This window comes from Trichogramma pretiosum, unplaced genomic scaffold, assembly GCF_000599845.2.
Source record: "Trichogramma pretiosum strain Unisexual culture from Peru unplaced genomic scaffold, Tpre_2.0 scaffold62, whole genome shotgun sequence".
In the NCBI taxonomy this organism is placed as follows: Eukaryota; Metazoa; Arthropoda; class Insecta; order Hymenoptera; family Trichogrammatidae; genus Trichogramma; species Trichogramma pretiosum.
Genome location: NW_019641674.1, coordinates 744,201 through 759,946, shown reverse-complemented (window position 1 = coordinate 759,946; position 15,746 = coordinate 744,201). Strand labels below are relative to the sequence as shown.

General features: G+C 30.7%; 4 protein-coding genes across 5 annotated transcripts; 2 read left to right on the top strand and 2 right to left on the bottom strand.

Moving 5' to 3' along the window:
• Positions 1-313: 313 nt before the first annotated feature.
• On the top strand, positions 314-3,258 carry LOC106659778 (snRNA-activating protein complex subunit 4). Its single transcript, XM_023460558.1, has 4 exons — positions 314-484; positions 567-1,657; positions 1,730-2,761; positions 2,854-3,258. The coding sequence occupies exons 2-4, from the start codon at positions 584-586 to the stop codon at positions 3,256-3,258; spliced, it is 2,511 nt and encodes an 836-aa protein (XP_023316326.1). The 5' UTR covers positions 314-484; positions 567-583.
• A 622-nt stretch (positions 3,259-3,880) lies between these two features.
• LOC106659397 (lipase maturation factor 2-like) lies at positions 3,881-8,453 on the bottom strand. Its single transcript, XM_014381954.2, has 10 exons — positions 8,006-8,453; positions 6,702-6,885; positions 6,527-6,628; positions 6,183-6,376; positions 5,893-6,071; positions 5,558-5,807; positions 5,273-5,478; positions 4,956-5,199; positions 4,667-4,883; positions 3,881-4,580 (listed from the first exon to the last, which is right to left on the bottom strand). Exons 1-10 carry the CDS (start codon positions 8,097-8,099, stop codon positions 4,325-4,327), a joined length of 1,926 nt encoding a protein of 641 aa, XP_014237440.1. The 5' UTR covers positions 8,100-8,453; the 3' UTR covers positions 3,881-4,324.
• An 81-nt stretch (positions 8,454-8,534) lies between these two features.
• Positions 8,535-9,740, top strand: LOC106650593 (UDP-N-acetylglucosamine transferase subunit ALG13 homolog). 2 transcript variants are annotated; one of them, XM_014368707.2, is made up of 3 exons: positions 8,535-8,709; positions 9,127-9,216; positions 9,294-9,740. In XM_014368707.2, exons 2-3 carry the CDS (start codon positions 9,130-9,132, stop codon positions 9,708-9,710), a joined length of 504 nt encoding a protein of 167 aa, XP_014224193.1. In that variant the 5' UTR covers positions 8,535-8,709; positions 9,127-9,129; the 3' UTR covers positions 9,711-9,740. The 2 variants fall into 2 exon arrangements, with proteins under 2 accessions (XP_014224193.1, XP_014224203.1); XM_014368717.1 differs by lacking the exon at positions 8,535-8,709 and adding an exon at positions 8,770-9,019.
• Positions 9,741-9,838: 98 nt separating this feature from the next.
• LOC106650584 (succinate--CoA ligase [ADP/GDP-forming] subunit alpha, mitochondrial) lies at positions 9,839-13,017 on the bottom strand. Its single transcript, XM_014368695.2, has 7 exons — positions 12,576-13,017; positions 11,610-11,845; positions 11,142-11,363; positions 10,975-11,079; positions 10,727-10,906; positions 10,513-10,647; positions 9,839-10,434 (listed from the first exon to the last, which is right to left on the bottom strand). The coding sequence occupies exons 1-7, from the start codon at positions 12,613-12,615 to the stop codon at positions 10,354-10,356; spliced, it is 999 nt and encodes a 332-aa protein (XP_014224181.1). The 5' UTR covers positions 12,616-13,017; the 3' UTR covers positions 9,839-10,353.
• Between the last annotated feature and the right edge of the window lie 2,729 nt (positions 13,018-15,746).

Here is a 15,746-nt window from a genome sequence, read left to right as displayed (position 1 = left end):
GTTGAACTTTATATGTATAGATATAGTAATAGTATAACGCAAATGGCGGCGTACCCTTGAGGATCAACATTACGGATCTATATAATGCTAATCCCCGAGAGTATCCCGCCATGACTTCGACACCCAATGTAGGAACGTGAGTTAAAACTGCTAGTGGCGACCACCGAAAATAAACTGACTTTCTTATAATTAAATACTACAAAAGAGAATGTATAAAATGAGGTCGCCACAATCACGCACCCCAGCCCATCACCTACGGGCTTGGGCTATGGTGTACGAATGACCAATTTTCTTCAGTAGTTATCTTGCGTATAGCCGGTTAACAGGTCTTGATGTTCATTGTTGCTACAATCTATATGCAATGAAATGTCAACTGCTGCACAACATTTGATAAATTAATACTTCATTTTAAAAAATATAGATAAGTTTGAATTCTCATGTGATATTTGAACGGCTTTGGAAAATTCTTTGAGTAATCCTTATGGTATGGATTTTGAAACAGGAATTAAAATTTTGCTATTTTAATCAAATTTTAATCATTTTGATAATTTGTTTGTATTTTTAAGTTTGTTGTGTTACAAATATGATCAAACCTGAAGATAGTCAAAGTTTATTAGATGAAATTCAAGCATTGGAAGATGCCTTGGTTGCTCAAGGAGGTTCCAGTCCTGAATGCAATCAAAAAACTTTTCATCAGTTTCATAAAAATGAAAATGAAAATATGATGGATATTGATTCATATGAAAATGAAAGTGATTACATGGATGTCGATTCAGTTGAAAAAGACAATGATGAATACCAGTTTGATCGTAACTGTAATAATTTACAAGACTTATTAGAAATGAATAAGGTTTTATTCGAATCAATATCTACTGCCCGTCAAAAGATGACTAAAATGCTTGTTGATTGTCAGAATAAATTACATGCAATTGAAGGGCAAATAGCAAACCAACAAACTAATGTTTATCACAATAAAATTATATGTTTTAATGCTGGTATGCCATATTTTAAGGATCGAAATTATTTTCATCCTCAAAGAAATGAAGATACCGAAAGAAAAATAAAAAATGGTGAATTAAGACTCGGTAAACTTCAAAGAATACACAAATGGAATCCTGCTGATAAAAGTATTTTGTTGCAATCAATAAAACATGAAGTGAATCTTAAAATATCTAAAAAGCAAGAAATGGAAAATATGAATGGTGCAATTACTAAAACTAGTCAATTACCAAAAGATGTTAAACAAGCTATTGGATCTTTGGGAAATATGAAATTTGATTGGTTGAAAATATGTAATATGATGCCAGAAAGTAAGCATAATGCTGAAGAATGTGAAGTTATGTGGAATGTGTTTTTACATCCAGATATTAATAAACAAAGATGGACAGCACAAGAAGATAAAAATCTTAACAGAATAGTTGATGAACATGAAAATGAAGACTGGGATGGAATTGCAAGAAATTTAAATACTGGTAGAAGTGGTTATCAATGTTTTGTTCGTTACAATACAAATAATTGGAAAAATTTGATGAAAGGTGTGCTATGGTCAGCCAGAGATGATACTATATTACTAAAATTAGTTGAGAAACTGAAAATGGGAGATTACATTCCTTGGGGGTACATTGCAAGCTGTATGAACAATTGGACTAAACAGCAGGTAATTCAAATCTTTTCATCCCAAATTATTATTTTGATGATTTAAAATTAATAGTTTAAAATAATTTTTCAGGTATATTTTAGATGGAATTATAGTTTGGCACCTTACCTTAAAAAGGGGAGGTACACTGCAGAAGAAGACAAATTACTTTTAAGTGCAGTGAACAAATATGGAAAAAATTTTACACAAATATCTGCTTTGGTAATGCCTCATAGAACTAATATTCAATTGAAAGAACATTATTTGACATTGATTCAGAAAGGTCAAAAAAAAATTTGGACAAAACAAGAAGATCAGCAATTAATAGAATTATACAATAAATATGGAACAAATTGGGCAAAAATCAAACAAGAATTTCCAACAGCCAGCAGAGCTCAATTAAGGTTACATCATTTGAGCCTTCAACGTGTTAAAGGAAATTTGAATCCTAAAACTGTAGAAAAGGATACTCCTATGCCAACATATATAATTTACAATTCCAAAACACCATGGTTGCGTGAAAATACTGATATTTGTATGAATCATATGAAAATTGATGATCAGCTAGTAAACTACTTCCGGAAAGAGACTAATTCCAGAATAAATGAAAAATCGAATAAATCTGAAAAACTGAATATGAACGTTCGTAAGTTTCATGATGTTTTGACAAAGTTGAATGTACACATGCAAATACCTGAATATATTAACGAGGGAATAGAATTGGATAAAGAACATAGATCATTATTTTTATCTTTGCAAGAATATTTAGAAATTAAAAAGATAAGCATTTCTGAAGAAGTAGAGAAATTAAGACTAAAAATGTTTGGTCCAAGAAAATTATTACTTGATCACGAGCGTTTTATACCACCTTTACCATTTGGACATTGTGTTTCTAAAGTTAAAAAAGCTAAGAAATCAAATTCTTTGGATTATTTAAATGATTCAAACAAATATCAGGTAGAATTACCAATGGAAATAGAAGATGATAAAAATATATCTGAATTCCTTGCAGAAGATATTATTCAGTTTGAAAAATTCAAAAATATGGTTACCACTAAAACAGGTGGATTTGAAGAATTGAAGAGCTGGTCTCCTGAACAATCTTTGCCAAAATTAGCGCAATTTGTAAGTTTTACTCTTTTATCAACCTACTTATACATTATAATTTAGAAAATTTTCATTGTAATTTACTGATAAAAAATGATATTAATTTTTAGAAAAATTTTGAAACCAATTCAGAAACTGTAATGAAATACAGTTGGAAACAACACAAAATGGTACCTATCACAGAATGTGAAGATCCTCATGAAGTGTTTGTGACTGAGAAAGAACCTCTTAAACTCATAAGGCCCAATAGAACTGCACTTCAAGCGTATCAAGAACTATTAGTGTCTTCGGAAAATTTTCCAACTGAAATGAGTTTGAATCATCCAAACCATAAATTGACATCTAATGGTCGTAATGCTTTGATACTGTTAAAAAAACGTTATCAACAATTATTTGGTATCCCTATTGGTTTATCAAGAATTTTACCCCCAGATATCATAGATGAAAGTGCATTTTTACCAATTATTGAGAAATTTAAGAAAAAAAATGTGAAAAAAAAGTGTTCTAAGTTGTAAATTCAAAATCAATTTCAATTTAAGACTGATAATGATTTTAAAAATCTTATCAAGATTTAAATTAAATTTACATCAAATTAGGATTCAATTGAGATTAAATATTTAAATTAAATATCGTTTATTTTTGTTATTAGCATAAAAAATGAACTTCAGCTGTATTCATCATAGTCAAATAGTTCATGATTTTTAATTTTTTAGAATAAAAAAGTTTTTTTAACTGAAGGTTGCTACTTTAAATTGCATGCATTTGAAAAATAAAATGATCAAATCAAAAATGAATTTTATTTTTTTTTTTAGTTGTTTGATTATAATTAATTTATTTCAAAGATACCAATACTATCAATACAATTTGAAAGAATTATTTTTTAAGAGGTTCATTAAATATTAAGTACAAAATAAAATTTAGCTGAAATCCAATGAATGAGAATGCAAGATAATAATCCTTTGTGAATCAGAAGATACATAAAAATACTTTGGCGGGTTTTTATTAGCTTTTCCATGATCATAGTATCTCAAATTCTTGGACAAATACTAAAAAATAAAATTTATGAACTTGTGGGAATACTGAAGCCGGGAAAAAAATGAAAAATTTTATAATAAATTATTTGATATCATAGAAACATTTTAGTGAACGTATTTAAAAATTTAATTCTCACCTAAACTCATTCATTGTAAAGAATTTGTTGTGTATAAACTTTACAGTTCACAAATTTTCTATTTTATTATGTTCTACAAACTTTGATCACATTTTATAAGTTTAGGTGAATTCATAAAAATCTTGAGGACAAAATGATAATGTAAAAATTAGTATCTAACTTGAAAAAGAACCACACCATCACACAATTAAAACTATTCTTTACATTTTAGAAATTAAAAGTAATATAATTTATTTTCAAGCTTAGAACACAAAACACAATTATTTGTTTAGTTTCAAATTAGACAGTTGAGCTTATAACAGTTGACATACACATACAGAGAGTTATGTCAATTCATCAAAAAGTTTTTTGCACTTTTGATGACAGATCAGTTTTTACCCACGATTTGGTAAAATTTTAGAAGATGATGATTAACCAGTCATTACTATTGCACATCCTGCAGTGAAAAAGCCCCACAATAGGAGGGGTGGTTCAACTTTATTCACAAGAGATCTTATTAGATCCAAAGCTATCTTGAGAGTTTTATTTGTTACTTTAGGATGATTATTACTTGATATTATTACTTTCATGTTCGTTAAATATTCAATCAAAGGTGGATGATCTCGACTGAAAATCGGCAAGTACTCATTTTTTCTTTCTCTCACCCACCAGGAATTCAATTTTTTTCTGTAATAAAATTTTATAATATACAAATTAAAATAAAAACTATTAGAAATTCATTTAAGCTACAATAAATTTAACTAAAAAATTACCCTTTTAATGGTACAGTGTATGTATAGTTATAAAGGTAAGCTCTAAGGTACTTTGGTGGATGCTGACGAAAAGGATTTTGATTCTCATTCATCAGAGCTAAAACTTCAGGTTGTCCATTCAAGATACGATAGGCCAAAGACATTAACCAAGGATTTTGATGATATGATCCCATTGTTGCAAACCACATTTGCCAATCAAGACGAGGTTGATGCGGCGCTAAGAGTATTGATTTAATTATAATGCAAATAAAAATTATTAAAAAATGCTTGATTGATTTTGCAAACTTACCTACAAACGGAAGAGAATTATTAACATTTCCTGGTTTGTATAAGAAATGATACTCTTTCCATGGTCCACTTATATCATTGCTGCCTTCAATAATAAGTTCAGGTCTACCTGTAGCTCCAGTCATTTTTTTGAATAAGCCATAACTATTTACTAAATGAAAACTGTCAAGTTTAGCATGAATTTTTTTTAGTTCTGTAGGAAGATTAGAACTTAATTTTGGATTTACTGATTGTATATAAGGAACCTAGAAGAAGCAATTCATTGTATACTAAGATTGTATCATGAAGTCATTTACAAAATACACTGATAAAACCCACAATGCTAAGAGTAAACCAAAATGTAACAATTATTGCATAAATTAGTGTTGTCAATGTTGATGTAAATTTTTTCTTTAATCCTTTGGATTCAACAATTGATTGAGTAATTGACTTAGCTACTGTGAAACCTAGAGATACCACAGCTATGTAAACAGAAATTGGAATAGCTCGCGCAAGAACATGATCAAATTGATCTCTTGTGAAACCTGTGAAACAGTAAAAGTTTGTAATATTTGATAACAAATTTATAATTTGATGATAATGCTTAAACTCAAATTATTTTACCAATTTTAGAAGAAATTGTCATTTCATTAGTGAACTTGAGATTATAGAAGACAACAGTACCATATATAATTGCTGCGCAAATGGCTATACAAGTAAATATGGAGAAATATCTAGACATTTCAGAATTTTCATTTTTGAATTTTTTTCGATAAAAAAACTGGTCATTTAATAATGATAAACATAAGATTATTGTCAATAAATTATAGAAATTATAATTCCCAGTGCAAAGTATATGGATTTGTAGATGAACCTGTAAATTTGAAACAAAAACTAAGTCATTAAATTTTACACCATAAGTTTTATATTTAAACAAAACATTTACCAATAGTACTAACCAATAGAATACATGCAATTGTTCGAATCATTCTTATAGGGATAAAGAAAAGAAAAGGTATCACTATTTCATGAATATTTGTAAATACATTGATGAATCGTAAGTACCAAGTTGGTAAATGATAAGCATTCCATGCTAATGGTGTAGGAAGGACTTGTGACTGAAAATATACTTTTAGAGCTGAAAAATAAGTTTTTAACAAAAGTGAAAAACTATGCTATTGCTTTATTACTTAATAACCATTAATGTTGATTATAATATAATTTATATTTTCAAAATCTAGATACATACCATCTAAACTCCACCATAGTGGACATCCAGAAATGAGCTTAATGATACCAGTTGTAAATATAAGACGAAATAAGAGCCATCTGATAGTCCAAAATCTTAATGAATCGCTTGCAGCACTTTTCCTTGAACGACTGTTATACCGGATAGGAGCAATTATAATTGATAAAATTCCTGTTTCAAGTAGGAGTAAATCCCTGTATTATGAATAAATAAAAATAATATAATTTAATGAGGCAAATGAAATTAATTGTATAAATTATGCATAAACCTATAAAAATTTTTAAAAATAAATTGTGTTGGGATTAATACCAAGCAAAATCGAAATATCTAATGAAATTACTTACCATTGAAACCACATGAATGTTTTTCCTATTTGGTATATTGAATAATAAAAAGACCACAATAGGAAAAATACAGGTGCAGTACATAATTTTTGAGACACTAGTCTGAAAAAATAAAATTAAAAATGAATTGACACTACTTGAAGTACATTAATTTAAGAAAAAAATTAATTTTTACCCAAGAAATGAAAATGATATCCCAAGTAATGTAACTAAATCTAGCATATATTCCACATTCAAACCTAAATATGAGGCAAACCACAAAATATTTGGTTGCTCTTGAAGTTTCTTTAGTAATGGTGCTTGGTTTGTAAGGTCAAGTTGAATTCTTGCTGGTAATAGCCCATTGTCACCATAAAGTCCTGTAAAGAATATATACTTTACATTGAAAAATTATAGTAGAGAATATATAATATAAATTTTTTTTTCAGACCCAAGGATCTGTGGGGCAAGGGAAACCTGGGGGTATACAAAGTGCATATTATGCACTACACCTTCCTAATTATAAAAAAAATTCAAAATTTGAAGTCAATTATGATGTAATATTATATACATTTTTACTTGGTTTCATATATTTCACTCAATTATGTCTTATCTGTTTATGATTGTCCAAGCGTATTAAACAAGATCTCTTATTACTGCGTCTATTGCGATACAAACAAATTATGTTGCAACAACGATCGAATAATTTAAAAAATATAGTTATTACGAAATAGAAATAAAAAAAAATTATGCATTTCTTTCACGAGCATCGAGAAAAACGCTATTCGGCGTAAATAGCGTATTCTGTGACCAAAAAATTGTATGTGTAATCGCAATAATAATCAATTTATGTAAATTTAATCAATAAGAGTTAGATTATTTACTTGAGACATTAATAGTAATATTATACTTTTTACAATGTCATAATCCCGCGGTGTAAAAATCGAATTGATTGATTTGCTACATACGTATCATGTGTTACTATTTCGAGGTTTGATATTTATAGGTGAGACTGGAATGCATTTTTTTGATCAATGATTACTTTGGTAATTTGATCTCGGCATAAATATAACTTTTTTTTTAAATTGTACTTGAGCAATATAAAACGACGCAGTCATAAAAAGAGGGAACTAAATAAAACGAATAAAACCTTAATAAATTATGTTTAGGGATGCATAGATATAAAATAATTTAGTTGAATGACTATGAGCTCATCACTAAAAATGAGATGATAAGTTTTAATTGCATAAGAGTGTAATTTAAGATATGTATCGATTCGTTATTTAGTAACAAAAAAAAGAAACATGAATCTTAATTAAAACAAATATCGATCCCGAATCAATGAAAAGTTTGCTTCACTTTGGTTTGAATGAATAAGAGCCGTCAACTGCGGCGAAAAATACTAAGGACTGTAAGTCTATCGCAAGTGCAACTGATCGCCCGCCCGATTTATCATTTCTAAGCACAACAATTTGATCTGTCGTATTGTATCTATCTTACCTGGAATCTGAACGTAGAAACTGAGGAAGGCAAACAAGTAAACAACGCTGACTCCCCGAAGGAAGAGATTTCGTGTGTAACGAACAGGAGTCATAGCGCTGTAGGAATTCGATGAATAATTTGCAGCAAAAAGAGATTGCAGCCACTGCAACAAGCTGGACTTGTTTTGACCCGTCTCAATTCTCTCGTGGTGATTTGGCTTTTTTTCGTAAACTTTAAATTTCAATATATACGAATACAAGTCGATGATGGCGTAGACCTTCAATGTAAAATTAAGCTATCAAGTATATCTACTGCAATGCCAATTAGCTCAATCTGTAGACAAATTAAACTATTTATTTAATTCTTCTCGCGGCAAAATTTTATTTAGACCCTTTTTATAATCTTGAAATTTTAACCGACGAGTGGGCTGGCCACTAAAGATTTCGCGAGACGCTACAATCTCGGCTGCTCGAGTGAAGACTCTAATATTGCCGGATACCCATGCCGGACGCCGCGGCGCTGTAGGTAGTGGATATATATCGCACACCCTACTACATATTCATACCAGATATATATTGCTGCTTTACCCATACCCACAGCAGTCCTTCGTTGTCATTCGGCAAAGAAAGTTTGCAAGTGTACTGTAGCTTTTATGACTCATTGAAATAGGATACTCGTTTTGTATGCGGCAATCTGCATTCTGCACGTAAACATATACTCAGGTTGGTACTTGAAACTCGTTTGCCAACTGCAACTAGTCCCCAGCGTGACCTGTGTGACAGCAGTTTTTCGTCTGCTAGTTTATAATTGTTGACTATTCATAATTTGATATACCTATAATTATTAATATCTAACGCTTTATAGTATCGATCTCACTTACTTTCTATGTGATTGTTCATTCGATTTGTTTTATAATTAAAAATCTTGCATACTTATGATAAACAGCTATTATAATCATTTAAAATCGTTTTGCATTTACATGGAGGGAATGAACTATTTCGTGAAAAATAATTCTGCTTCTGAACAAAAATTGTAATAATTGTTCCATTTTGTTTTCGTTCAAAATTCATGAAATTTCATGCATGTGAAAAAACGAATATCTACATCTATAAGGAAGCATTGTGTATATTTTTTTTCAGAAAATGGAAAACAAAATAGTATTCGTAACTGTTGGAACAACAACATTTGATGATCTTATTATTACAGTTACTTCAGATGAAATTTTACACGTCAGTAAATTTTTTATTATCATCATTTACTAATTTGTCTATTGAAATTTACTTTATTTTTTTATTGCTTTTTATAGCAACTGAATGCAAGAGGATATAAAAGTTTAATCATGCAAATTGGAGAAAGTCAGTTTGTTCCTAATTGTTCTCCAAGGTGTGGATTTTCTTACATTGAAGCATTCTCTTTAAAACCTTCTTTATGTGAAACAATGAAATCTGCTGATTTAATTATTAGTCATGCTGGAGCAGGAAGCTGCTTAGAAGCTTTAGACTTGAAAAAACCATTAATTGTTGTCACTAATAACTTGTTAATGAATAATCACCAAGTAGAACTTGCAAAACAGCTTTGTAATGATGGTTATTTGTACTACTCAACTTGCAAAAATTTATTGGAACTAATAATAAAAATGAAATTATCAGAATTGAAAACTTTTCCCGGGGATAAAAGTCATGCCATAGCAAATGTTGTAAATAAATTAATGGGATTTTCTTAGTCTCAAATGAATATATATTGTAATTTTTCATTCTATGCATTGAAAATACTAGATTAAAGCTAAAACTTTTTAATACATTATTTTATCATTCTATAAATTTACGAAAATTAAGTATACACAAATCCATGTTCAGTTCAATAAATATAACTTTTTATTCGCCATAATTTACAGTAAAATCGCATACATTATATGCAGATAGCTTTTCTGACTTATTAGATTCAACATCAAATTATTTTAAACAGACTTTGCAGTCAAGTCTCATAAGAAGCTTTATGTGCAAACGCAGTAAATTATTTCATAATTGAACTATGAATAACATATATTCTTTTAAACAATTTCATTAAATTGAGTACTGTACATTTGTAAAAATGAAATGGAGTGCTTGCTTTCAACTTCAACAGTGGAAGCCAGTTGATTGTATATTTTATAAAGTAACAACCATGACTTCTTACAAGATACAATAATACTTACAATAGTTTCACTTCCCTGCATTATTTAATATTGTTATAATAATAATTAATATTTCAAATGACAATTTCTCAGATAACAATATTTTCTGAATAATTTGATGAGTATACATGGACACTGAGATAAATTACTGTGGCTTTTTGAAAAAAGCAGAGAGTTAACAATAAATCTTTATTCAAACAAGACCACGACGAGTCATCTCTTTCAAAAGTGTATTTCCCATTTGAGCAGGACTTCTTGTAACAATAACACCAGCCTAAGAATTTTACAAACACATTAACATAGAGCTAATTTCACTTGACTAAACATTAAGAGTATGCTATTAATGCCTTACCTTTTCTAGAGCATTAATTTTGTCCTGAGCTCCGCCTTTTCCTCCAGAAATTATAGCTCCAGCATGTCCCATCCGTCTACCTGGAGGAGCTGTGATGCCAGCAATAAATGATACTACTGGTTTTGCATTAGATCCCTAACATTTCAAATTGAATAATTGATTTAAAACAATTTTATAGATTTCACATTAAAAAAACTGTATTAAAGTTACTAACTGTATTATGTTGAGTTAGATATTCAGCTGCACTTTCTTCTGCACTTCCTCCAATCTCACCAATCATGATTATACCCTCACAGCAAGGATCTTGCAAAAATATTTCTAGGCAGTCAATAAAATCAGTACCATTGAATGGATCACCTCCAATACCAACACATAGTGTTTGTCCCAAGCCAGTCTAAAAATTATGTAATTATCAAAATTATATAAGTATAAAGAAAAGAAGTATTTTTCATGATATATTACCAATGTTGTTTGATTCACAGCTTCATAAGTTAAAGTTCCAGATCTGGAAACAATGCCAATTTTGCCTTTTTGATGAATATGTCCTGGCATAATACCAATTTTACACTGAAATAAATAATCATTTTATAAAGTTTTTTCAGCTATTTTATAACTTTATTATAACTTACTTGTTCTGGAGCAATAATTCCTGGACAATTAGGTCCAATAAGTCGAGATTTGTTTTGTTCTAATAAACGTCGCTTAACTTTTACCATGTCATGTTGAGGTACACCTTCTGTGATACAAACAATCAATGGCATTTCAGCATCCATAGCCTCCATAATTGCTGCAGCCGCAGCGGGTGGTGGTACATAAATAACCGAGGCAGTAGCTCCAGTTGCTGCTTTTGCCTAACAAAAATAATGAAGTATATAATAGTAAGTTTTCTACTGAATCTTGGTTTTTAATAATGGATCATACTTTTTTTATGCGTATATAATGCGTACTTCAAAAATCAAAGATTATATGAATTATTCTTTAATATTTTTTTAAATTACATCAACTTACTAAATAAATTTTATTATTGGTGTAAGAAAATAAGCTTAAGATTAGATAAATAATTTTGTATAATTATTGGTATTATTTATTATACTCACTTCTTGAACATTTTTAAAAACAGGTTTGCCTAGATGCTCTGTTCCAGGTTTTTTTGGATTGACACCACCCACTATTTTAGTGCCATAATCTAAAGCTTGCTGACAATGAAAAGTTCCTTGTTTACCAGTAAATCCTTGGCAAATAACTTTAGTTTCAGAATTGATTTTCAGATTTTTTCTGGTTTCTGTATAATTGAATCTTATCTGCGAACGCAGCAAACTGCCACGACTCCCAACTAAAACAAAAAAGTGGTGACCTTCATTAGCACACTTAGCATTTTTAATATCTCCCCTACCAATATTAGTAATGTTCAATGCTGAAAATAGCTGAAGGTTAAGCCATGAAGTTTTATAGATAAAATTGTAGACATAACAACTACAAAAAAAAAGACAAAAAACTACTTGCAGGCTACTTCTACAGACAATCTGAAAGAATGAAGTAGTTTACTTGGCTAAAATTTGAGATCAAGGTTCTCAAGTTGAGTTGAATCCAAGGGGGCTAGGGACAAAATACTAATAACTTTGATGTACAAGGGTAAGACGTCAAATAATAAATAGTTTGAATGATGATCAAATATCAAAGGATTATTTATTATCATTAATCAAGTTATCATAATGACTCTTATAACAAGTTTAGAAAAAGTTTTGCAATGCAACATTAGAAATACTAATAAGTGATAGTACAAAAATGATGCTAACAAAAAGCTTTGATATACTGGACCATTCACAAAATACTTGTGATAACAATTCATTATCTTACATAATAATTGATAAAAAAAAATTAGTTCAAATGACCTAGTTGAAGGTGAAACGTCGGAGTACAAGGTTATGCAAAGAAATGGCTACAGAGTATGGGAAAAGATGTGATTTTTGCATATGGCCTGTTACATATATTACAATAAGATATAGATTGAAGTACAAATAAGGAAAGACATGTATGCAAACGAATTTATAAGATTGACAGACCTGAAGTGAGTTTGGACAGAGCCCTAGTAGCTACAGCCATCGTTTTCAAGTGCTAGCCGGCTAGCAACACAAATGACTATATATAGTAAAAGAAGATGCAAGTTTTTGTATCGATGGAAAGTCGTCGTCGTTGTCGTCGTCGTCGTTGTCAATTGAAGATTCCTCGTATAACTCGTGCACTAAACTATATACTACTGTTGCTCTGAAATTGCAGTTCACGGCACAACACTGCAGCCACCATTGGGCGACGAGTCGAAATAATATATAATACTAATCGAAGAGCAGTGAGCAGTCAGCACTGGTGTTTTTGTTCACGCCCGCTGGCGCTGAAGCTGCTGAACGCTGAAACTGCCCGCAGCCTGATACGATTAAATTTCGAGTGCTGTAAGACTGCAGACACGTCGAGACTCGTTGACTCGTGACGAACGCTGATATGATAGAGGCGATGAAGAAGTCGCTCCCGCGCGGCTTAACAATTTACTCATAACGCTATTTGTACGTCTGTATGTTTTTACAACAATACTGGTTGAGGTTTGCACGCGGGTGCAAAAAGCTACCGTCTTTTAGGGAGCAGCGATCGCTAATCCCAGTTGACTTGTATACAACTATTTTGAAATTGCTATTAGTAGAACAACTATATGGACCTGCAAATGTATCTATATTTATGAATATATTTATCTTTTATTTTTTCTCGTGGCCGCTCTTGGTCTTTTTAACAAGTTCCGTTCCAATAAGTTTCAAATACATGTTTCTATCGACATTATTTCTATAGTTAAAACGCGATAAGTTTACTCGTGATCATATGAAGCGTGTTGATCTATCGATCGGCTTTGATTTATGCATGCCACACGGAGTCAGAGCCCATCGTGAAAACGATCATTTGCATGTCGATAATGAATCTTATCTGAAAACAAATAGCTTCCATTGCTTATCGCGAACGCGTGATTGACATTAAAAACCAATCATTGAATGAACATGCAATGGAGAAGGCAGCAAAGAATTTTTTTCGGATTTATTAGATTGATAAATAATATTATAGGGTAAGCTAGTTTTCGGAAAACTTTTACCTATTATGCATTTATACAGCTTGATTATTTACTTTAGCCACGTTAAAAATACACAATTCGATAAGAAAAATTGTAAAGTTTGACTGATTCTTTTGAAAAGTTTAAATATTCTTAAAATTGTGATTTGGGAAAAGTCGAAAATCAAACACACAAAAATGTATTTTATAGCTTCGCTTGGGCCCTAAACTATGCCGTGCCAAAAAGTGTTACTTATGGCACTTGTATCGTAAAAAAACATAATTTAGTATATGTATTGTTTGTTATCATAAAAATTTATTTTCCAACTTTGTTATTTTGAAAACGTTGAAAGTAAAGTTTTTCAGACTACCTAGTGTCAAAAAACTAGACATAAGTTGAAATGTTCACTTCTGTAGTTAAAGAGATGTGTACCCCACAGAGTCGAAAAATTTGTTTAATTTATATCTTTTTTTCTAAATCGAATATTGAAAAACGGCTCTGTGAGATCATTCATTTTGTTGCTCTGAATAGCTGGTAAAAATTTTAGCTAATTCCACCGACCAAATTTTTCGGAAAACGTGTTTGAAAATTTCAAGCCGGGGAAACGTGTGAAAATTTCAAGCACGTTTTCCGAAAAATCTGGTCGGTGGAATTAGCTAAAATTTTTACCAGCTATTCAGAGCAACAAAATGAATGATCTCACAGAGCCGTTTTTCGATATTCGATTTAGAAAAAAAGATATAAATTAAACAAATTTTTCAATTCTATGGGGTACAGATCTCCTTAACGGACACTTCCATAATTCGTTTTTTTTTCATATTTGTGCACTGAAAGTTAATAAATTTTATAAATTATAATTGAGGATTAATATGTCTAACACCTAACGCAAATTTCAAGACCTATAAATCAAAATTACGGTACGAAGCATTAACTGGTAGGTTAATGTTCGAAAAGTGCCCGAAAATAAGCTATTTTGCCCCAATAGTTAAGCAAAAAGTCGATTTTAATCGGGGTAGTATGTGTATGTACTGGACAATCTTACAATCTATCGACGTCATTTTAAAATTTATTTTCTATAACTATATATTTCTGATTTTTTTTGTAAAATCAAGAGTCCAAATATGTTTGCATACCAGCGGCCCGAAAGTAGCATTTTCCTGCCGCTGCGCTAAACGGAATACTACTATTTTCGGGCCTCGGAGTATGTAATAGGCCGATTCTCTGTCAACTCAACCGGTCAAAATTTTTTTTCTATATCTAATAATTATTTTTTCGGCTTAACTTTGTCTTAGAGAACAAAATTACCTTTAATTTGGTATATGTAAAAACTCTCTAAGTCCTTCAGAACCGAAGATACAGCTATTTGAAGTTTTACTGAACATTCAAGTATCATGTCAACTGGTCTATGAAAATGACAGATTTAATGCTTTAATTCTCAGTGAAACTTCAAACAGCTTTATCATCGGTTCTGAAGGACTTGAAGAGTTTTTACATATACCAAATAAAAGGTAATTTTGTGCTCTTTAAGTTTATGTACTTATGTTTGAGTTTGCCTAGCATGTGTAACATGTAAAGATCTAAGGTTATGCTCTGCTTTAGGGGCCTTTTTTGCACGTTTTTCGACCCATAATAGTGTCTCCAAGGCAAACCAAGGCTCAAACCATTATAAAAACTTACAAGGGAGCAGTTGACACGCTGAGGAAGCTTCTTATACAGTTTTGGAAAGGAAAGTCCGGATCATACTTGATTAGATTTTGTGTTTTTTGCTTTTTCTTGATTATTCCTATTGTAAAAGCCTCCAGAGTGCTCAGATCGCTTCAGGACCCATTTTTTCTGAAAATTCGGACGATTTCCAACAAAAAAGCTTTTGTGCACTTTTACTTTTGAGTCATTCTACACTGAGCTAAATCTTAATGAAATATTTGCGATCTTTGATAAATTATAGAAAAAAGCGAAAAAAGCCAACTTTGGAATTCTGAAAAAGGGTGATAAAAGGTCCCAATCGCTCTATAAATTTTTTTGTACATTCCTGATATCCCAAACAATGTGTTATCATTAGGGTGTCCGTTATTTCCCGATTATTATATATTGTATCTCCCCCCACCTAGATGTCTTCTGTTTGATGAGACAATGAGAAAACCGGTTT